Source organism: Macrotis lagotis, chromosome X (assembly GCF_037893015.1).
Source record: "Macrotis lagotis isolate mMagLag1 chromosome X, bilby.v1.9.chrom.fasta, whole genome shotgun sequence".
In the NCBI taxonomy this organism is placed as follows: Eukaryota; Metazoa; Chordata; class Mammalia; order Peramelemorphia; family Peramelidae; genus Macrotis; species Macrotis lagotis.
Window position 1 is genome coordinate 505,709,325 of NC_133666.1, and position 23,970 is coordinate 505,733,294.

General features: G+C 33.0%; 1 protein-coding gene across 7 annotated transcripts in view; it reads left to right on the forward strand.

Annotated features, from left to right (window-relative positions):
- The window catches only part of DCDC2 (doublecortin domain containing 2), a 235,350-nt gene that overhangs the window by 79,561 nt on the left and 131,819 nt on the right, over nucleotides 1–23,970 (forward strand). For all 7 annotated transcript variants that reach the window (XM_074206286.1, XM_074206285.1, XM_074206284.1 and 4 more), the window contains 4 exons: nucleotides 4,940–5,016; nucleotides 5,121–5,252; nucleotides 9,419–9,565; nucleotides 11,388–11,442. In XM_074206286.1, coding sequence (XP_074062387.1) covers nucleotides 4,940–5,016; nucleotides 5,121–5,252; nucleotides 9,419–9,565; nucleotides 11,388–11,442 — 411 coding nt within the window. The remainder of the gene's footprint in view (nucleotides 1–4,939; nucleotides 5,017–5,120; nucleotides 5,253–9,418; nucleotides 9,566–11,387; nucleotides 11,443–23,970) is intronic.

Genomic DNA, 23,970 nt, shown 5'->3' on the forward strand with positions numbered 1-23,970 from the left:
GGTACTACATCCCTTCACCTAACGTACCTTAAAGCTAATAGCATTAATTTGCCAGATGGCTGACTATGTACTATGATATAATGAACTAAACTAATTAAATTTTAAATATTTTAAAAATTACAGTGGCTATCTACTTTCCTTCTCTATTAGTGAAGAGGGAAGTGAGGACTTTCACTCCTCTATCTACTTCTCCAACTTGTCCACATAATGCATTGTAAACTAAAGTTCAGTGAAGAAGTCACATTTTTTCCAATTTGAAAGGATTTCCTAACCAACTCAATAACTGGAAGGAGATAATAGCTCAGTTATTTTATGTTTAAATTTTTTTCCAACTATTTCAGTTGAGTGTGGAATTTTGTGGACCCATTTGAGGTTTTCTTGGCAAAGGTACTAGAATGACTTGTGATTTTCCTTCTCTAGCTTACTGTACCAGATAGAGAAACTGAGGCAAACAGGGTTAAGTGACTTGCCTTGTGGGTCATACAGATAATAAGTGTTCAAGGCCAAATTTGAACTGACTCTAGATCAGGTGCTTTATCAGATTTACTGAGTTCACCTGGATATTCAACTTTTATTATTATTATGTATAATTGTCATGAGTTTGATCCTTAACTTTGCCTTGTTTCCTATGGATATTGAACCCTTTATAGAAGTCAGACTCCTAATGGACAAATGTAGTTGATCAGGATAGGGGGTGAAGATGTGGAGTAACCCAACAAATGGGGAAAAAAAAAACCCAATTCAAAGTGTGAGTGCTACTAACTCAGTGTGTAGATACACTCTTTGTATTTGAAAGCTTTTCTATACTTTGAGAGTCAAAACAGTTTGTTTAGGCTAGGAAGGAAATAAAGATAATTGAAACTTTATGCTTCATCAAGCTTTTTCGATTTAAAAAAGGTCACTACTTGAATTTTTTAATTGTGATTCATAATAATATTCAGAACCATAAAGGCTAAATTAGGGTTAAATGACTAATTATCTTCCTCTTGCAAGAGCTCAGGAAAGATAGTTAATTTGTCCTAGTTTTTAATTGATATGAAATCCTAATTGTATTCAATTTAAACTAAGAATCAGAGTGAATTAATTTGATTTAAAAAACTCAAAATACCTTCTTGCTGTGAAAATGAACTTAATATGTATAAATTCATGCAAGCTTCATTTTAATAAGACATCACACAGCTTAAATCAGTTATATACTTTGGGAATTTTTTTCATATTCATTTTGCAATTATCAGAACATTGAAGGTTTGAATTATTCTTTCTTACATAAAAGCAAAGTGAAATAGCTATCTATAAAGATATAGTACATTAACCATTTCTAATTCAGTTGGTAAATTCTATCTATAAAGATATTAGTACATTAACCATTTCTAATCCAATTGGTAAATTATGGCTATTTTGAGTAGTATATAATAGATATTATGAAGATAGTTCTCAAACCCAGAAATTATAATAGTTTTATTTAACTAAAAACATAAGCTTACATATTATAAATATTTAAAAATAATAAGCATGTAAAGTTATTTTAATACATGTATAATTTTGAATGTTTAACCATAATTATACTTTCAAACAAAAATTAATCATTTAAAGCAATACAGCAGTAAATTGCTTTAGCTTTCTACTTAGTGACTTTATCTTTTATTAATTAAAATAAGCATTTATGGAGCTCTTACTGTACTCATGACTGTGCTATGTGTTAATGGGGGATACACACAATATAAGTTAGAGATCTTGCTCTCAAAGGAAACGAGAAATACATATTTATATCAGTTATCAAACAGTACACAATAGTACCAGCCTACAGGTATATAATACTATGGTGAGTCAGAGTGTGGAGCTTTCCTATTTTTTCATTTACCAAATGCTTTCTTAATTTGGAAGAATTTTTACCCCAAAGAGGAAATGAATATCTATAAAGCTACCATTTCTAATTCAACTGGTAAATTATGGATATTTTGCATATTTTTATTGATGACATTTTTTGTTACCAGTAAATTTCTTTCTGAAATGTTTAAAAATGATCATTCTAAGAATTTTTTTCCATTAAAAGCTGAATTGTCAGCAGTCTTAAGTAGTCTTTGCTGAATCTTTTAAGGGACTTTCCCTAATTCCCTGGTTTGTTTTTTATTCACTTGATGAATATCCATTGAATTACTGTACATGTATCATTTTGCTTGGTATTTACTTAACAGCAAAGTAAAGAGGCATGCTATTTTATGATGTCTTTCAGGATTTAAAATTTAGTTGAATTTTTTTTTTTTTTGGCAAGGCAGTGGGGTTAAGTAGTTTGCTCAAGGTCACACAGCTAGGTAATTAAGTGTCTGAGTCTGGATTTGAACTCAGGTCCTCCTGACTCCAGGGCCAGTGCTCTAGCCACTGTGCCATCTAACTCATATCTGCTACTATTATAAAGGAATGATTGTTAGGTGCCTATGTCACATCCACATCTTTAACCAATCAACCAACCAATCTTTAGTGATAGCCTACTATGGACAGGATATTGTGTTAATTGCTGTGGAAATACAAAGAAAAAAGAAGAAATTTTAGAAAAAGGGAAAAGTATTACCTGTTACAAAATATTCATAGCAGCTCTTTTTGTAGTGGCAAAGATTTGGAAATTGAGGGGATACCCATCAATTGGAGAATGGTTAAACAAAGAGGTACATGAATACTATGGAATATTATTCTATAAGAAATCATAAATGGTGGGACTCTAGAGAAGCATGATCTGATGCTTACAGGATCTGATGCTGAGTGAAGGGAATATAACCAAGAGACCAATGTAAGCATCAACAACAGCATTGTGAGATGACCATCTTTAATGGAAGCAACTCCTCTCAGCAGTCCATTGAGCTAGAACAACTGCATTAGACTGGCTATGGTTTATATAATTCCCATCCAGAGAAGGAAAAACAAAACAAAACTCACAAAAAATGCCAACCCTGCAGAATCTGATGAATGCTTTATAAAAATTATCTCTTTCCCTTAATTCTAATTCCTCATACTGAAAATTACTAATCTGTAAACATGTTTATCAAAATATGTATGCACAATGCTAATCTGTTTGCTGCTGAGGAGGGGTGGGGTGGGAAGGAGAGGATGGAAGGAAATTTTGTAACTTAAAAAAAAAATATATATATATATATGTGCATATTGATGAAATAAATGGATAAATTTTTTAAAAAGGAAATACAAAGAAACATAAAGACATGACAAGGAGATTTAAGATAAAATCTTTCCCTCAAAAAATATTGGGGAAATAATTAGTTGGGGAAATAATTCCTGCATACATTAGGAAATGACTTAACAATGTAAAGCTGTACATGAAAAGTATCAGATGAAATAAGTGCTATAGGAGTTTAGGAGAAGGAGCTAAGATTTCCATTTGGAGTGGTTAGAGGATGTTTATGTTGGAAGAAACTAAACAAAGACTTGAAGAATGAAAAGGAATTTAAAATAGCTGGATCTGAGAGGGAAGAATATTCCAAACCTGAGAAACAGCAAAGTTGTGCATAGAGGATACTTGGCAATGTTTGCAAGGGTATAGTGGATCTGAAGTAAGAGGTTCATTGGAAGCAGGTGGTAAAACATAAGGCAGAAAAGCATATTGAGGTTAGATAGTTAAGGGCATTTAGAATATTTATTCTGATACTGCATTTTAGGAAAGATACTGACCAAGTGAAACATCTCAGGAAGATGGTGAGTAGGATAGTGATAGGACTGGAAAATGAACCAAATAAGGTTTATTTGAATGGTACTGTATTTGTCTAGTTTGAAGAAGGTAAGACTTGAAAAGTATAGGAAAACTGTCATATGAAAGGAGATTATATCAATGTTCTAATGCATAATAAGTAAAAACTATAGAGATGAATTTAGATTTGATGTAAAATCTTACTTTAATGTATTCCATAAGTGTGGAATGGGCTGCCAGTAGGTTTCCAATTACTGATGGATATTAGGTGGAAACTGAATGTCTCCTGTGTTGTTGGGAAATTTCTGTTGAGATACATATGAAGTCTAGATGACCTCTGAAGTCCCTTTCAGATATGTAATTCTGTGATTTTTGTGAGTCAGGTTGAATAGTCTTTATTAAGGAGTGATTTTATTAGTATTGATTATCAAGACAAATTTAGATTGGAAGGTAGTCTATGACATCTTGTTTTTTATTTCTAATATATAAAAAGATTACATGAATTTAACATTTAAAGTACTATGTAATTAAAAACTAGATCTCCTTTCTCTTAAGTAGCATGGCCAGTCTACTGAAAGTGTTGCATTTAGAAGTCTGGAAGACTACTACCTTTGATTCAAAGTAGTTATGCCCTAGTAGCAGTCTATATATGAGTTTTAGGCAATAGTATTCATGTACCTCTTTGTTTAAATTATCTTAATTATAGTGTGGTTTTTAGTTTTGATTTACTACAAGCTTTTTTGTGGGGTGGAAGGGGAATGTGTTGGTGGTTCTGGATGTAACATTTCATCAGTGTAGGAAATACCCTTCACTGATGTCCATTGGCAACTTACCTATAATTTTTAGTCTGAGGCACGGATATGGTTAAAGTTACCCATGAACTCATAGACAAATGTCAGAGGGGTTTTTCTAGTTTTAAAGATGACCCTTTCTCTACTATGAAGCTAGATGTCTCTCAAAATAAGCATTTAAATTTAAAAAGGCCTTATGTACCTCTTGGTGGTACTATTTTTTCCATCAAAAGTGAGAAGCAGCATTGACAGAACTTTTAAGAGATGATGTGCCTATCAGTGCATTCATAGGGATGTGAAACGTTGGTAAGGTGAGGAGAGCAAGGTTTTTTTTGGAGGCAAAGTCTAACCGACTAAGCTACTTCTCCAGGCTTCTGTGTATTTTCCAGGCTCTTATAAAAGGATTCCTCATTAAAAACTCAATGTCTTATATAATCTTCCTCTGCTTTCATAGGTAAAACCTGTAATACACAGTAGGATCAACGTATCAGCACGCTTCAAGAAACCTCTTCAGGAACCTTGTACTATCTTGTAAGTTGGTGTTGTTTGCATTTGGAATTGATTGACTTAAATGGCTTGTGTTCATTTGAAGCTACATCTTTAATTTGTTTGACTCAAGCACTTTATTTTTCTAGTTTGATTGCTAATGGAGACCTTATAAGTCCAGCTTCACGTCTCTTCATCCCTAGAAAAGCCTTGAGTCAATGGGATCTTGTCCTTGAAATGGTCACAGAAAAAATAACTTTAAGAAGTGGAGCTGTACATAGGTAAGACAAAGAGGTCTTTTCATATGCTAATGAGTTATCAAAACTTTTTAATAACCTTTTGCCAAATGTATTGAGGGCTGTTAACCAATTGTTCTTTGAGTTCACCCAAATTCTTGATTTTTATGTGCATCTTTAAATAAAAAAAACTACTTTTCTGTTAAAAAAAAGAACTATATAGGCTTAGCCTGTGGAGGTTTAATTTACAGAGGGCACTCACACTTTTCTGACTCTTCAAACCATTGACAAATACTCAATGTGATAAAGAAATGTGAGACATCAGTCTGCAAAGCAGGGCAAAAATGAAGTGAGTCAGATTTATATCACTCTAAGTCCTAATCTGCACTATGTGAAACATATTTCTTCTGATCTATGTCATTATAACAAGAAGTCTGGAAGGAGGATGACAATATTAGGGAAAAGGGTGGGAAATTTGCCATCAGAGAATATAGGTTCAAATCCCAGATATTTTTTTATTTACTAACTCTATAGACGATTTGGTTGGGTTACTTGTTCTCTTAATGGGTAGCACTAGATGACTTCTGATGTCCTTTACAACTTTGATATTTTGTGATGACCTGTTTGCTTAACACTTCTATGACCTTGGTTGGGCAAGTCCTTGAATTCGTGGGCCTTTGAATGTTAGGGATTAACAATCTATAGTTGCCTTCTTTTGTATTGCCCATGAGCTAAGAATATTATTTACATTTAAAAATAATATTTATTATATTTAAGAGTGCATAAACCATTATTTGCTTTCAGGGTCACACCAAAACAAAGATTGACCTTTGGGTCATGGTTCAATGACCCCTAGATTAGATAATCTCTAAACTTCCTATTATTATTATTATTGTCATTCAAACATGACAGAGAAGCATGAGCTAATGCAATAATTATAATAACTTGCATTTCTAGAGTACATTTTTTTCAATAGCCCTAAGGGGGATAGGTTAGTGAGTGTTAGTCTACCTCAACACACATTGCTTATGATGCTTCATCAAAGGGACTTGTCTAGGTCTGCAAGATACTGCTATAGCTCTGAAATAGTTTTTGAGAAAAACAAAAAGCACTGGTTTTAGCACCATAAGGACTTGAATTCAAAAACCATTTCTCACATTAACCTGCCACATAAGTTTAGGAGCAAGTCACTTAATATCAGAAAAATTACAATTTTCTTATCTTCAGAATGGAGGTGGTAATAATAATAATAATAATAATAATAATAATAATAATAATAATACACTGTAGTGTCATTCATGGCATTTTGAGTTTTACTTTAAAATGTGAACTATTTGGCCTCATTTGACTTTGTTAATACAGTACTCTAACCATCTGAGGCAACTGGTTCTGGTTATAAATTATTATAGTTTAGAATTCCCATAGCAAGTTATTCACATTCTTACAACTGATAGTATATGGTTTTCCCCAAATAGGATTTGTTCTCTCTTTCTAGATTTTATGTGATAGTAAAATTAGAATAGGCAAATGAGAATAATTCTTCTGCATGGCTGCTCAGCCAGACTAAAATTCTGATGTTTAATTATGAGAAGCAGAATGCTGTAGTGATTATTTTGGAGTCAGAAGGTCTGGATTATTTCCTGGTTTTAACATCAACTGTGTAATCCTGTGCCTTTCTTAATCTCAGTTTCAACTTCTCTAAAATGGGGCTTACTAAATAGGAAACATTTTAAAGTGTAAATAATTTAAAAAACACCAGTCCCTGAGCTTGAAGAGTTCAGAGTCTAATTTAATGGGAAACAACATGCAAACAACATGTAGAAATTATATACAAAAAATCAAAAATTATCATCAGAGGGAGAACCCTAAAATTAAGAGGGATTGGGAAAGGCTTCCTGTAAAAGATAGGATTTTTAACTGGAGCTTGAAGAAAGTCAGTGAGGAAAACAAACATTCCAGGTATGAGATGATTTCAGTCAGAGAAAATGCTTGAAACTGAGAGATGACATGTCTTGTTTGAGGAATAGCAGCATGGGGGATAGTGGTGGTGGTGTGATGCTAAACTGTACCTAATTCAGAGTTCATTTTGCAAATGTTAAAAATGTTAAATGTTATAAATTTGAATTATTATGTAATTTTTCCAGTTGTGAAGGCAGGTTTATGTTAACAGACAAAAGTGTGAACATATCATAGGTGAAGTAGCAAAGTCAGTGAGATTTGCTTGAAAATGATCTGGGCTAATTTAATCACATAGAGGTTAATGATTATCCAAGAGGGTAATTGTCCTGTGAAATGTATATTTATCTTCTAGAAATATTCCATATAATACCTTTTAAACTCCCAGAATGTATTTTATGTTTCATAACAATAAAGGAGACTCAATAAATAATCTTACTTTACACTATAATTCTGGAGCCCAGAGCTGTGGATTAGTGCAAGTTCTTAATCACAGGACTCTTACCTACTCAAGATGTCAAGTAAAATAAGTTCGAGCCTTCTGTCTTAAGAGTCTTATCTTAGCTGTTCTTTCCATTTTAGTTATTCAAGTTAACTATTTACTCAGATCTTCCCATTTTGAAAGAAATTGGAAATTGAAAAAGGTTTGGGACTAGGTAAATGCAAAGATAATTAGAATCTGGGTTTCAGTTTCAGTGCTTTGGAAAGAGTCAATGTAATTTAAAAGCATAAAAATTATAAACTATTTCAACTGTACATAAAGTAAAACCTAATATATGTCTTGGATTTATTTTTGTTCTTCACAGATGCACATAATGTTGAATTCTCTTTTTTAATTCAGTAAAGATTCTGATAAACTTCTGGTACTTTATTCTTTTTATTGAATGTTACCAATACATATGAAGATAATGGGTTAATTAATTCTTTGTGATAATCTTATTTGTTGTTTGTTATAGATGATGCATTCATTTAAGTATTTGTTTATGACTTACAGAGAACAAATTAGGACCACTTATTTTCTAAGTTTTCTATTAACCTGCTTTTCATATTCTTTTTAAAAATGTGACCAACACATATTAAACAGACTCATAAAGTAATCTCTGTTCTTTTAATAAGTAACAGATTAATTGTAACTTGTTGCAGCAGTTTTACCGTAAAGGAAGGTTCCTGTAAATCCCTGATTCTGGCAAAGATACACAGCTCACTTACTTATGAGGTGGGGAAAAAGCCAAGCATGTATGCTATGCTGTTCTGCATCATTAATCCTAAAGTTGAGCTGTTTCCTCCCTGCCTCCTCACTTGATTTTTTTGACCCACTTTGATGTTTATTTTGATGCAACCTTTTGGCCTCAGACCATTATGGCAGAGAATGAGGTTAGACATTTTGTCAGTCAGCCAGATGCATTATTAAAATACACTTCTTAAAATTCTTCAAAATATTTTAAATATTTGATTAACGAATTTAAGCCCTGACTTAAAGCACCAGTTCTCTCTGCGTTATGTTTTTAGAGTAAAGATTATAGACCAAGAGTTGGACGAAACCTTACAGGTGATCTGGTCCAACTCTGTCATTTTCAAATGAAGACATTGAGGTTTAAAGTGATTAAAGTGATTACAGGTAGTAAAGAGAAGAGTCAGCATTTGATTCCAGGACCCTCTGATTTATGCTTTATCATGCTATAGTACTGTACCAGGCTTATTTCTTTAACTTGGAGATAGTAACAGGACTCTCTTATAAAGACAGAGGGTGGTTGATGTAGGAGAGTCAGTCAGTCAGTCACTGAACACTTATTAAGCACCTACACACACACACACACACACACACACACACACACACATACATATATGCTGGACTAAGTGCTGGTCAGTACTGGAGATGAGTATTTGAATTCTGACTCTGACTTTATTTCTACTGACCCTTGAATGCCATTTAAATTTTCTAAGCTCTTGTCTCCTCAAATGTAAAATCCTCCTGATTAACAGAGTTGTTGCGAGGAAAACCTTAGGTGGTATTTTTAAGGGTGATTAATTGTAATTAGATTTTTAGACTCACTTAATGTGTAATATTTGTACTTGTTTTTGAACAGTATTATTTGTAACACTTTTATCTTTGGTGAGCATTTAACCTCAGTCATAGTTAAATAACAAAACTCTGGATATTAAACCATATAAATGTGAAAAATTTCAAATGCCCCATTTTGAGTAAACTTTTGAATGCTAATAAAACTAATTGTTTGCCACTAATATTTTGACAGACTTTATACATTAGAAGGGAAACTTGTCCAAAGTGGGTCAGAGTTGGAGAATGGACAGTTTTATGTAGCTGTTGGGAGAGACAAGTTTAAGAAATTGCCTTACAGTGATTTACTTTTTGATAAGTCAACAATGAGAAGACCTTATGGGTAAGTTCACATCCTTTTTTTAAATAAAATAACATTTTTATTAGTTATCGCATAGGCCATTTGCAGGTTGTAAATATGTTTCATAATAATTGGAATTTTGTACATGTCAGGATCCAAAGAATCCTACTCATCTTTACTGCTGTGAAAAGACAAACAGTTATATTTAAGAAAATTTATATTTCATATTGTGTTGTATAGAGCATGTAATATATTTAAAAGCTTTTTCTTATGGAAAAAGATCCACAATGATGAACATGAAAAACCATTAATACTAATAGAAGTTTTAAGACTACTTTTACAATTTATACAGGAAAAGTATTTTTTAGTTTGACTCAGGGAGGAATAGCAATTATTTTTTGAAAATAACTAATTTTGGGGGGCAGTTAGGTGGTGCTGTGGATAGAGCACTGGTCCTGGAATCAGTCAGACCTGAGATCAGATTTGACCTCAGACACTTAATAATTACCTTAATAATTACCTAGCTGTGTGATCTTGGGCAAGTCACTTAACCCCATTGCAAAAAAAAAAAGAAAAGAAGAAGAAAATTAACCAATTTTTTATGTGCCTCTTTTTATATTGTCTGAATATTTTGTATAGTTAATAGATTGCACTTGTAAAGAAATTGAGTTGTTAGTTGTATAGTTAATGTAGCACAAATTCAGGAATTGCTTTATTTTCTAGTTTTATATATGTTATACACACATTATATATATATATACATATATATATATTCTTGAAGTATTATATTTTTCCCTCAAGAATAGAACCTTTATATGAATTTAAAGTTTATAAACATACCATTTGTTAGATATATGGCCATTGTAATTCAGTGTTACTGAATAAGTTAGTAGTAGTACTTTCCAGATTGGCCTCTTATTTTGGCTGTTTTTAGCCAATGGCATCAAAAGGAGAGAATGAAGAATAATAACCTCATCTTTGCTATGTGCACAGTTTTGGAAGACAGAAAAAAATCATTGATTTGAATGTCACTGATTCAGATTTCATAATAACTGGGAAAATAAATTATGTCAACAAAATTTTGAAGGGCATCATCCTTCAAAAGGAACAAATATTTTCAGGTACCCCAGAAGCACCAAATGTTGTTTTAATCATAAATTACTCATCCATTTAAAAATATAGATTAAAACATTATCTTTGTTACTCTTTGCTAACCTACTTCAAGTTACATATAGTTTAAAGGAATAAAAACAGCATTTATTTTTAAAGTGTTTTATGAGTCATACTTTCTCACCAATATAGATGAGTCATTATTTCAATAAGGTTTTAAAATGTAAACCTGTTACCTTTCTTTTGATGAAATTGGTGGAATTTGATGGAACTGTTCTGCCATCCAGCCAAGTATCTATTTTAATGTAAGGCTTTAAGAATCATAAAGGATTCTTTATTGGATATTGGCAATTTGAATCTACTTTAAAAATTTAGCTTGCAGATAAGTGCCAACAATTTTCCATACTCCTTTTCCATAAGGGGTATATATTGAGTAAAATCATCACTCTTTACTGCTTACTTAACATAAAGTACTATCCAGCCTGGAAAGTGGGTTTTTGTAAGGTAAATTTTAAACATTTGGATTTGAAATTTGAATTCTTTGAAATAAATTTAAAAATGTTACTAAAAGCCCACAGACAAATTTAAATTAAGGAGCTATCTAGGAAACTGTAGTCCACAGATATTCCCATATGAGTTAGCATTTTTTCTGTGTACCAGTGGCTTAAGCATGAACAGATTATGTCCATGTGTTGTTTTTGCCATTGGTACTGTACAAGACATACTACTGATAATAAAATATTTCTTTCTGCAGTCAGAAAGCCTCTTCACTACCTCCCATTGTTGGATCCAGAAAATCTAAAGGGAGTGTAAGTATCAGATGCTATAGTCATTCTCCTTAATGTTTTGAGTTTCCAAAGGATGCAGAGAAACTGTCCTTTGAATTTCAGTTAACTCAGAAGATAAAATTCAGCTGCCCAGTGATAAAGTTGTGATTATATGGACCAAACCATAATATTACACTTAGACAGATATATATATTTGAGCCTTAGATTCTAAATTCTATGGGAGGACAGTTTTAAGGGATGAGGTATAACTGGACTTTGAGTTGACATTTGCTTTTAGATTTTGCAACTAGCATCAACTAATTTTGTGACTATGAATAAATCACTTACTTGCTTTAATTTTCTCATCTCTAGCATGATCATTATAATTACACTACTTGTGACACTGGGCTACTGTGAGGAAAGTGACCAGTATACTATAAAACTCTATAAATGTGACCTAGCATTATATTATACTCACTTCTATTTGTCATTATTTGTGTGTGTATCCACATATATCTATTCATATTTACCATCCTGTAATTATAGGTAAGACTAAATAATTCAGTTTATATTGATATCAATACACATTCAATAATCTGAAAGAGGCATGTACTGGGTGCTGATAAGTCAAAGCTATAGGGTGGATAGTGGAAAGTATTTTGATTTAAGAGAGTGGTTAACATCCCTCTCGGACTTGGACTTCTTACTTTATATATAAAATGAGAGGGGAGGTTGTTTTAATAACCTCTAAAGTCCTTTCTCATTCTAAAATTTTGTGCTACTCTGAGATCTGGCACTTACCGGTATATAATTTTCTTTGGCTTTGTTACAAGGGGTTATTAACTCTACTATTTTGATCGAATTATTTGGTCAATCAAACAGCTGGTTTGACTTTTTGTCCCATTTAATTAACTAAATTGGTGTTAATTTGGCATCATGTTGACCTAGTTATAGCTAAGCAATTTTTACTGTAATTTTCTTTAGCTTTCTTTTACCTTAGCTAAAACACTCTAAAGCTGTTTAAATATAAAACAATAATTCTAGATGAGTCAGAACATAATGCTATTAGCATGTTATTCAACCAGTAAATATTTTTTGAGAGTCAGCATTTTGTAATGGAAAGAATGCTACATTTGACATTGGAAGAGATGACTTTAAAACCTGCTTCCATCACTATTTAAAGGACTTTAACAAGTCAGCTTCATTTTTCTAAGCTTCAGTTTTCTCATCTATGAAGTGGGCATAATAAAGTCTCCAGCCTTGAGCTTACAGGGCTATTGTAAAGAAACAAGTAAAATAAAGGATGTGAAAATGCTTCGAAACTTTAAAGTGATTTATAAATATAAACTATTATTATAGTTATTGATCATGTACTTTGTGTAATACTCTGAGGGTATAAAAGAGTATAAGAGTCAGTTCTTACTCTATGACAATTTATAATCTCAGTGAGAAGCAGGAAATAGAGAAAAGAAGTGGTTATGAACTTTTGATAAAAGAGTATAAGTCAGTTCCTACTCTATGACAATTTATAATCTCAGTGAGAAGCAGGAAATAGAGAAAAGAGATGGTTACGAACTTTTGATAATCTATGATAGTGTCAAATGAATGTCAGGACTTCAAAGGGAGAGACAACACCAGAGTGGTGGTAGGAGAAAATGTGATAGATGAAATAGTGCTCATAATTATTATGGACAATAATAATCAAACCATATGGTACTGGCTAAGAAATAGAAATATAGCTCAATGGAACAGAGCAGATTGCATTTTATAGAAACAAATATGGTTACCTTATATTTGACATGTAAAGACAAGATTTTGGAAAAAAATTAAATCATTATTTGGTTAAAAAAATTGAGAAAACTGGAAATCAGTTAGTCAGCAACTGATCATAGACCATTATCTTGCACAATTACTCAAGATAAGCTCAAAATGGGTACATGACCTAGATATAAAAGAGAACTACATAAGAAAATTTAAAGAACTTAGGAATATTACTTATCAGACTTATGGGTAGGTGAAAAATTTATAAATAAGAGATAGAGAACAGAGTGAAATACATAATGGATAATTTTGATTACATTAAATTAAAAAGCTTTTGTACTTTATGAGACAAATGTAGCCAAAATGGAAGAAAAGCAGAAAATTGAGAAAAAGTTATAATTTCTCAGATAAAGGGCCTATCTCAAATAAGAACTTTTTGTCAAATCTGCAAGCATATGAGACATTCCCTAATTGATAAATGGTCAAATGATATGAGTCTGAAGGAATTGTACAATCCAGGTAAGTAGAAAAGAAAAGGCAAGAGAATTCCAGTGTGTGTGAATGTGTTGGGAATGGGAGTGGGGATTTGGTGGTGGGGAAATAACAAGTTCTTAGGAAAGGAGGAATCAACTGGAGTAGAGATTTCATGCAAGAGAGTTATTGTTCAGTTATTTCAGTCATATCCAACTATTCATGACTGCATTTGGGGTTTTCTTGATGAAGATACTGGAATGGTTTATCATTTCCTTCTCCAGTTAATTTTACAGATGAAGAAACTGAGGCATATAAGAGCTAAGTGACTCATCTAGGGTCACATAACTATTGAGTGTCTGAGACCAGATTTGAACTCAGGAAAGTGAGTCTTCCTCACTCTAGGCCTGACATTTTATCTACTTTGCCACCTAGCTGACCCATGAAGGGGGTGATAATTTTGGAAAGATAGGTAGGAGATTTATTATAGAGGGCTTTGGATGCCAAGCTTGTTGTATTTGAACATTATCCTGTAGGCATTGAAAAGATTTTTGAAATGGTTGAGCAGGAGAATGACCTGATCTATATTAGGAACTTTATTCTAGTTTCAGGGTTTATGATTGATTGGCAGGAAAAGAGACTGGAATAAAAGAGACAAGTTATGAAACTCCTACATTTAAGATATGAGGTAATTATGGTCCTGATACTATGACTTTATATAGGAAGAATCCACAGCACTTTGTCTCTATGCTGTAGTCATGGGAGAGGAAGGAGTCAGTGATGATTCTTAAAATTTCAAATAAAATTGACTGGAAGAATAAGTAGTCCTAAAATGTGATATTCTATCTATATACCAGTCCTGCTCTTCACACCCTAATTTGGCATCTGACATTGGAAGTAAGCTTAGTTGAACACATTCAGTTAGGCAGTCGTAGGCGGGATATGACTCCAGGTTTCATTCTCTTGCTTACTTTCCCAGTACTGGTCCACACTGTGTCTAGGCTCTGGAGTAGCAGAATCTCCAAGTCTGGTGCAAGATAGATGACTCTGCACGTGTCCTATGTAACAGCCAGACAACATATGGAGAAGGGGCCAGGAGCAATATAGATCCTGCCACTATGAACCTCCAGGCTCAACAAATCTATCAGAAAGCAGGATACTCTCTGCTTTCTCATACAGTAATGCCACTATGACCCCATGTAACCAGTACTCTCTGGCCATCAAAAAAGGACAGTTTGATTAAAAAAAGAACTGATACTGTTTGAATACAGACTGAAGCATGCAATTTTTCACTCTTTAATTTTTTCTTTTGAGTCTTTTTTTGTATAAAATGACTAATATAGAAATGTTTTAAATGTTTTTAAATCTCTCTCTCTCTCTGTGTGTGTGCATATATACATATACATATGCACACACACATACACACACATATATCTGATTTCTTACTGTTTCTTACCCCCCCTTACTGGATTCTCTCCAGAAATCATATACAATTAGCTACCCCTCAGTGCAATAATTTAAGGATATTTTTGATGTGGAACACCTCTATAACCCTTATTTCTCAATCAGTTAATTAAGTCATTAAGAACTTACTATTAAGAACTACCCTGTGGTTGGAGCTGGAAATATATAATAAATGAAATACTTTTTACCCACAAAGAATTTAAAGTCTTAACAGAGGAGATTTCCCATTTATAAGCTATAGTAAATAAGATAAAAACAAATTAATATAAAATAATGGAATATAGGGGTGTTTAGGAGAGAGGGCACTAGCAGTTGAAGAGAATAAGGAAAGACCTTTATGTGTAAGGTAGTGCTTCATCTATGTCTTGAAAGATGAGAGAGAGAGAGAAAAGCAGGATTCTCTGAGGCAGAGGTGAGGAGGGAGTGCATTCCATTCATGTGGGATGTTGAAAATGCAAGGGATCATTAAAGAGTTGGGTTTGAAGTGTACTCACTTATTTCCACTTCTTAAAATCCTTTACTTTCTGAGATTCTAAGCACAAATAAATCCTCCTTTGGAAAGTTCTTTCAGATCTCCTAGATCTCAAATGATATGTATTGACTTCTCTTTTTTACATGTTTTATTCCCTAATAGAATGGAGGTTACTTGAGGAGAGTCACTGGTATATATTTTGGTTGTATTTTTTTTTTTTTACAAATTGTGTTGGAACTTAGGAAATATTTGTTGAATTGAATAAAAATACTGGCTGCCAGTTAGATAAATTGTTTATAACAAAGCCATGGTATGGCTAATATTTCCATATAGGTTTTTAAAAACTTGAAATGGTATTTATTCTTTAGGGCAGGGCTGGGGAACCTTTTTTCTTTCAAGGCTCATTTGTATATATTTATAACATCATTCATGGATTTGTGAATATTTAGCTAAACATTTAATTAATTCACTCCTTAAAAACTATTAGATTTATTGAATTTCAAGTCCCACCTGTAGTTATCTTAGCAACACCAGACTAATATGGCTGCAACTGGAGATCACCTGCCCCTGCTTTAGGGCATGATACACCCTATTAAAATATTTGAAAAAATAATTTAAAAAGTTGTTTTATTTTTTCTTTCATGCTACTTTTTAAAATAGTATTTTATTTTTTCCTGATTATATGTCAAGATAATTTTAACACTTAACATTTAACATTTAGCATTCATTTTCATTTTTGTTTTTTTTTGGAAGACAATGGAGTTAAGTGACTTGCCCAAGATCACACAGCTAGTAATTGTCTAAAGCCGGATTTGAATTCAGGTCCTCCTGACTCCAAAGCCAGTGCTCTATCCACTGTGCCACCTAGCTGCCCCTTTAACATTTATTTTTACAAGATTTTGAGTTCAATTTTTCTCCCTCCCTTCTTTTTTCTTAAAATGGTAAACCATTTCCCAATTATATGTCAAGATAATTTTTAACATTTATTTTTACAAGATTTTGTGTTCCAGATCCCTTCCCTTTTTTCCTAAAATGGTGGACAATCTACCTAAAATGGTAGATTATGCATGTAAAATATATAAATATATTTCCATATTAGTAATAGTTTTAAAAGAAGAAACTGATCTAATGTGAAAAAAGTAGGCATTCATCTGCATTCACAGTCCAATTTTTTTATCTGTATGTGGAAAGCATTTTCCTTTTTAAGTCCTTTGTACTTGGATCATTGTGTTGCTGAGAAGAGCTAAGTCATTCATTGATAGTTGATTGTGACATAATGTTGCTGATACTGTGCAAATTGTTTTTTATGTTCTGTTCATTTCACTTTGCTTCACTTCATTCCAGTCTTTCCAGGTTTTTTTCTGAAATCTGCCTGTTCATGATTTCTCATTGCACAATAATATTACATTACATTTATATACCACAGCTTTTTTAGGCACCTCCAATTGATAGGCATCCCCTCAATTTCTAGTATTTTGCCACCACACAAAAGGGTTCCTATAAATATTTTTGTACATGTTCTTTTACTTTTTAATGATCTTTTTGGAATATAGACCAAGTAGTGGTATATATTACTGGATCAAATGTTTGGTTCTCCTTTGGGTATAATTTTAAATTGCTAACTACAATAATGTATTAGTATCCCAATTTTTCCATATCCTCTCCAACATTTATCGTTTTTCTTTTTTTTGTCATATTAGCCAATCTGATAGGTGTGAGGTATGGTTTCCCCAAGAGTTGTTTTAATTTGTATTTCTCTAATCAAAAGTCATTTAGAGAACTTCTTCATATGTCTAAAGATAGTTTTGATTATTTCTTCTGAAAAGTGCCTGTTCAAATCCTTTGACTGGGATGCTTTTTGTTTTGTTTGCATCCCCTTTTACCCAGGTGAGACAGGCTTTTCTTGTCAATCTTCCAAGATTCTTGGGCTAAAATATTGTTTTACCTCATCTTTTTGCTGGTTCTGTTGTTCCAGAATTTGTTTTGTGGAGTTCTTTTATGGTTGTTTGAAGATAAATATGGGAGAGTTATGGCAATTTACTGTTTACTCTGCAAGCTTGGCTCTCAGATGTCCCAATATCCATATTATTATTTATCCAAGGGTCTTTACACTATGCAATAATTAGCTTATTAATTCTCTTATATTGAGAGGGAAGATGGATTTAACAGACTTCAAGTATACATGAATTACTAATCTAAGTTCTTCGAGGAAGTTGGTATAGTACAATTGAAAATGATAATAAGAACCAAACTTTGGATTTTCAGGCTGACTTTTAGGTCACTGAACTATGTTCCAAAATGTAGAAAATCTCACATTCCGATTAAAAAAATCTATGTATTACTATAGGTATCCACATACATAGAATGCAACATTTGAAAGATTATTGGATATAAAAATATGGAAATTTAACTATATTATCATCTTGACTACCAAAAAGAAAATAATTATACTAGTGAGAAGCACTTTAAGGATACTTTGTATTGATAAATCCAAAGCAAGGCACATTTTAACCAAAGGATTCATTACTTTTTTTTTAATTGTCAACATGCATTTGGCATGTTGCAGATAATTAGATGATAAAGTAGAGTTTAGGAGCAAAGGAAAGATGGAAAGGAAGAAAACAGAAAAATGAAAAAATTAAAATATTTTAAAATAGTATTTCAATTTTTTCCAATTATGTCAAGATATTTTTTAACATTCAATATTAAAAGATTTTAAGTTTCAAATTTTTCTTCCTTCCCCTCTTCCTAAAATGGTAGGCTATTTGATATAAATTATGCAAATTATGTAAAATTCAGTTCAACCATAACTTTTCAGGAGTTAAATTCATTGCACCAAATGTGATGAAATAGTATATTTAAAGGAGACTGTAATTGTAGATCTGTATAGTTGTTGCTAATTAGTGAGGAGCAATTTATATAAGTTCCAGATCTCCTGAGTCCTGATGTAGTTCAGGAGGAATAAAGATAAAGAAAAAATATGTTGAGAAAGTTGCTGCAACTTGCCCTGGAAATCAGCCTATATCTGGTAGGTCATGTTGAGTGTAGGCAGAAAAATGTTCATTTTTTGAACTACGAATTAAGTAAGTTGTGATTTTAGTTTAAGAAGGGAAAAAGTGGCGAATTAATGCTCTGATATTTAAAGTTGTCTGAGTGAAAAGACTCCTGGATTAGGTATCCAAATCCCACCTTTACTTCTTACAACAACTTGCCTTGTGGTCAAGCAAATCAACCTCTTTGGACCTCAGTTTTTCCATTGGTAAAATCTGGAGACTTGAAGTCTCTCTAACCTATAAATATTTTTAAAAAATCATGAGATGACAATTCCTTGACTCTCAAGGTAGAATGAAAGTGCCCTCTAGCGTTCATGTTGTGCAACATTTGAGAATTATTTAAAGACTTTCCCATGCTGCATTTTAATTTTTCTTCTTTGTGCCATATAATTTCATGAGCTACAACATTTTTCAGACTTTATTTTTTAGAAAGATCAGCATTTTGAGCTTCTACCAAAACCTTATTATGATGCTTTATTTGTGTATGGAGATATGATACAAAAGGAAATCATGTCATACAATGTAAAGAGACCAAATTTGAAATTTTTATACCTGATCTCAAATCCTGGTTCTGTAGCTCACTGCCTCTTGTAACTTTGAACAAGTCACTTAACTCGTCTAAGCCCCAAATTTCATATCTGTAAAATTGGACTACAAAACCCCCGAGTTTTATTTTAGCAAAAAATCTGTAATCTTCTGATTCAAGTAGAATGCAAAGCCCTACTAAATAGAGATTCATGACAGAATATCCTGATTACCATGTGACAAGTGATACTTTTTTTTGACCAAGGCAATTTGTAAAATATCTGTTGAGGGTTAGAGGGATTGTAATCTATATCAGAGGATCTCAGTTTTTTTTGAAGCATTAGAACAGACTTAAGGGGGACACTATAATTTAATAGTGTTTAATTTAAAACAGGTATATAGTCTTGAAAATGATAGTAAATGACTTTGAAAACATGTTAAACTAAACTTAATAATATAAAAAAGAATTTTCAGTCCATTTTTACTGCTGAAGAAATTGAAGCCCAGTATAGTTAAATTTCTTGCCTGGTGATAAGAGTTAAAGGATAAGAAATCAGCATGCCTTCGAGTCAGTATTTAGTCTCCTGGGTCGCACTTTCTTCTGTAAGCATCTGAAAATTGCACTTTGTTAAGTTTGTTCAGTGAAGCAAGACTCATCTTGAAATTATTTTAGGCTTGAAATGGCATAATATGATATAGCCTTTTAAAGTTCTAGTTAGGGTAAAAATATGTGTTTGCCCCAGTAAACTTAAAAGAAAAAAAATCTGAGCTAAGATAGTCTCAACATAGCATAATGATAAGATATATCAGTTTTCAATGGAATTTAGCTATGAAATTACTATGAAAACTGGAACTCTGCCAGAAGTAGTGATTTCCCAGGTGAGACTGTGAGCTTTTCTTTTTTTGAAGCAATTGGGGTTAAGTAAATTGCCCAAAGTCACACAATTAGAAAGTGTCTGAGACTGGATTTGAACTCAGATACTCCTGAATCCAGGATCAGTGCTCTTTCCACTGTGCCACCTATCTGCCCTTTGGGTTTTTGGGCTTTGTTTTGATTTCTCTTTCTTGTTTTTGTACATGCTGACACATAAAGGCATTTGGGTGGTGCATAATGTGTAGAAAGTTTAATTTGTAGTTAACAAGACCTGAGTTTGAATTCTATCTCAAATATTGCTGTGTGACTCTATACAAGTCACTTTACTTCCCCCTGTCAGTTTTCTTGTCTCTCTAAAATGAAAATAATAATAATAACATCATTTTATTAGGGTTGTTGTAAGGATAAAAAGAGATAATATATTAAAGAGCTTTGCAGACCTTAAGGCTACATAAAATAATAGTAGTTATATAAAGTATATTTTAATAATGCATAATAAAAATACATAACATCATCATCATCCCACCCTCCATCATCATTCCTGAAATGTACCTTCCACATTCCCTCTGTTGAAATTCTCTTAGATGTCTAGTCCTTTTCTTTTTTTGGGGAGGGTTCATAAGGCAACTTAAGTGACTTATCCAAAGTCACACAGCTTAGTAATTAAGTGTCTGAGGCTGAATTTGGACTCAGGTCCTCCTGACTCCAGGGCTAAATATATCCAGTTCTATCTATTTTCATTGAAAGAAATTTTCCCTGATATCTCAGGTGAATGCATTTTCTCTTTTTTCAGTTTTTTTTTTTCACACCATCTTCTCTGGATCCTTTTTTCAATTCAATTTAATAAACTTTAATCCCCACCAAGTATGAGTCATGTACCATTACTGTCACAGGAGATAGGAAGAACTTAAAGTGTTTCTGTATCAGCATAATACAACATGTAAGGAGTTTGGGGGTGGAGCAAAGTAGGAGAGAATGTTTACCAAAGGGAATCAGGGAAGGCGTCATAGGAGGTGGCATTGAAAAAGTATGCCTTAAAAGATGATATGGATCCTAAAAGATAGAGATGAGGTAGTTCATGTCATTTCTGCATGAAAGCATGGAGGAGAGAGTTGTCAAATTGAGTTTGGGAAACTAGAATCCAGTTTGGCTGGAATGCACAAAGGGTGTGGAGCTTAATGTAAAGTGAAACCAGCAAGGGAGTTTGTAGTCAGTGCTTTAGGTGCCATCATATTTCATCTTATATCATGTATTTGTATATATGCCTATCATGGCTTAGAGGAAAAAATAATTTTTCCTGGATTTGTAATCTAAGTACTGGGTTTGATTATTAGCTCTGTTACTATCTGAATGAACTTAGATACATTAGAGCAAGTCATTTATTAAACACCTAATATGTATCTAGTGCTAAATTCTACAGATAAAAAGAAAAAGTCACTGTCTTCAAGGTGCTTATAATCTCATTAGGGAGACACCATGAAAAGAAATTATGTATCTGCAAAATGCACACATAGGTAATCTCAACAGGGAGGCATTCATATTAAGGGGGATCAGAAAAGACTTTTTGCAGAAGATGAGATTTTAATTGGAACTTGAAGAAAGTAGGGGAAGCTAGTAGGCAGAGGCTCGGGGGGTACAGTTAATGAAAATGCATAGAATCAGATAATGAAATGTCTTGTGGGAGGAATAGCAATGAGGCTAGGATCACTGGATTTGTAGAGAATGCAGGAGGAGGAATAAAAATATAAAAAGATTGGAAAAATGAGAAGGAACCAGAGGATTTTATTTTTGATATTAAGGGTAATAGAAAGGCACTGGGGTTTACTGAATTAAGGCAATGATGACCTGCACTAGAAAGATCACTGATACCTGAGGGGAAAATAAACTGGAATAGAGAGAGACTCAAAGTAGGAAGACCAGTCCAGAAGGCTATTGCAATAGTCTAGGAATGAGGTGATCAGGGTTTGCACCTGTTAGCAGTGTCAGTGAAACAAGAGAAATATTTCAAGAAAGGAGTGATATTTCAAAGATTTGTTGATTTATGGAGAAAGGAGGAATGTGAGGAGTCAAGGATGATCCATCCCTAGCTTTTGAGGATAAAGGATTGGGAGGATGATGGTGCCCTGGGCAGTAGAAAGGCAGTTAGGAAGAAGGGGAGTATTTTGGGGAAACATAATTATTGTTTGTCCCTCAATGGCATCATGAAGGTAATGTCTTGACTTCAAGTCAATTGAATTTAAGAACTATTGGAGTCCAGCAGCAAGACATAAGGCAAGACAAGTGATGATGGCACTGAGGAAAATATAATTCAGCTTTGGAACTATTTGTTGAGTTTAAGATACCAGTAGAACTTTCAGTTTGAGATATCCAATAAGTAGTTTGAAATGCAAAACTGGAAGTTAGGAAAGAGGTTAGGGCCAAAATAGATTTGAACAGCATCTGCATAAAGATGATAATTGAATCTGTGGGAGTTGAGGTTGTCAGATGAAATAGTGTAGAAGTAGAATAGAGGAGAGGCTAGGATATAAACTTGGGGGACACCCATGGCTAAAAGGCATGACCTAGATGAAAAGATAGTAAAGGAAACAGGAGTAGTGGGATAGGATATCTCCCCCCGGAGAGAATAGTGTCATGAAAACTCAGAGAGAAGAGTGTGTCAAGGAAGTCTGCCGAGAAGCCAAGAAGGATGAGGTTCAGAAAAGACCATTAGATTTGGTAATTAAGAGATCACTGATAACCCTGGAGAGAGCAATTTTAGTTTAATGTTGAGCTTGGAAGAAGAGGATTGTTTGGAGTTACGAAGAAATTGAGAAGAAAGTAAATGGAGGTGTCCCTAATTATAGTTGACTTTCTCAAGGAATTTGGCTACAAAAAGGAGAAGAAACATAGGAAAAATAGATAATGGGGAAAGACAAATCAAATGTGAGTTTTTTGAGGAGTGGAGAGAGATGGGAATGTTTTTGAGTAGCAAGAAAGAATCCAGTAGAGGGGAAACTGATATTAAAGAGGCAATCTACTGGAGAAATTTGAAAGAATGGGTTCACTTGTACCTCATATAAACTGGTTTGAAGGAGGAGTCAGTGGTGGAAAGTCTGTTTTTTTCAGTGAAATTTGAGGCAAACTCAGAGGGTAAGGATAGAATACACTTTGAACAAGGTTAAAGTTTTGGAAAAGAAGCTGTATGTTGAGTGAGACAGTGAATAGCTTTGGTGAAGGCCCAGTTGAAATTAGGAAGCATAAATTTAACCTTTTGTGGCCTCATTTTTCCTTCAGATGATCCCTAAAGTTCTTTTAAAATCTTAATTTTTCATTTCTTATTGGACTGCAAGTGGCTTAAGGAAGGGATTCAATCATTTTTTTAATGTCTACCTCTCTTCTCCTACTTCAGTACAGTATCAAGAATTAATCTTATACCATATTTCAGATGTGTTCTGACCAGGACAAAGTTGAAGGTAATATTTTACCATATTTCAGATATAATCTGAGCAGGACAAAGTTGAGTAGTATTCTTAATTTCTTATTCATAAAAAATTTTCTTTTTTAACATTCATTTTTTAAATAAAATTTTGCCATCTTATATTTTTCTCCTTCCCTACCTTTCTCTTCCCTAAGATGGTAAGCATTTTGATAAAGGTTATAAATGAGCAATCATGTAAAACACATTTCCATATTAGTTATGCTGTCAAAGAAGAAACAGAACAAAAGGAAAAAAACCATGAAAAAATAGTGAAAATATGCATTCAGACTCCATTTCTCAGTTCTTTTTCTGATGGATGGAATTTTCCATTATAAGGCTTTTGGAATTGTCTTGAATCATTATATTGCTGAGATCTAAGTCAATCACTATGCTTTTCTTAAAATGCAAAATTGATTTTGCCTTTGATGTTGCTATATCATACTGCTGACTCATATTGAATTCACAGTTCACTGCTTCCCTCATATTCTACTGA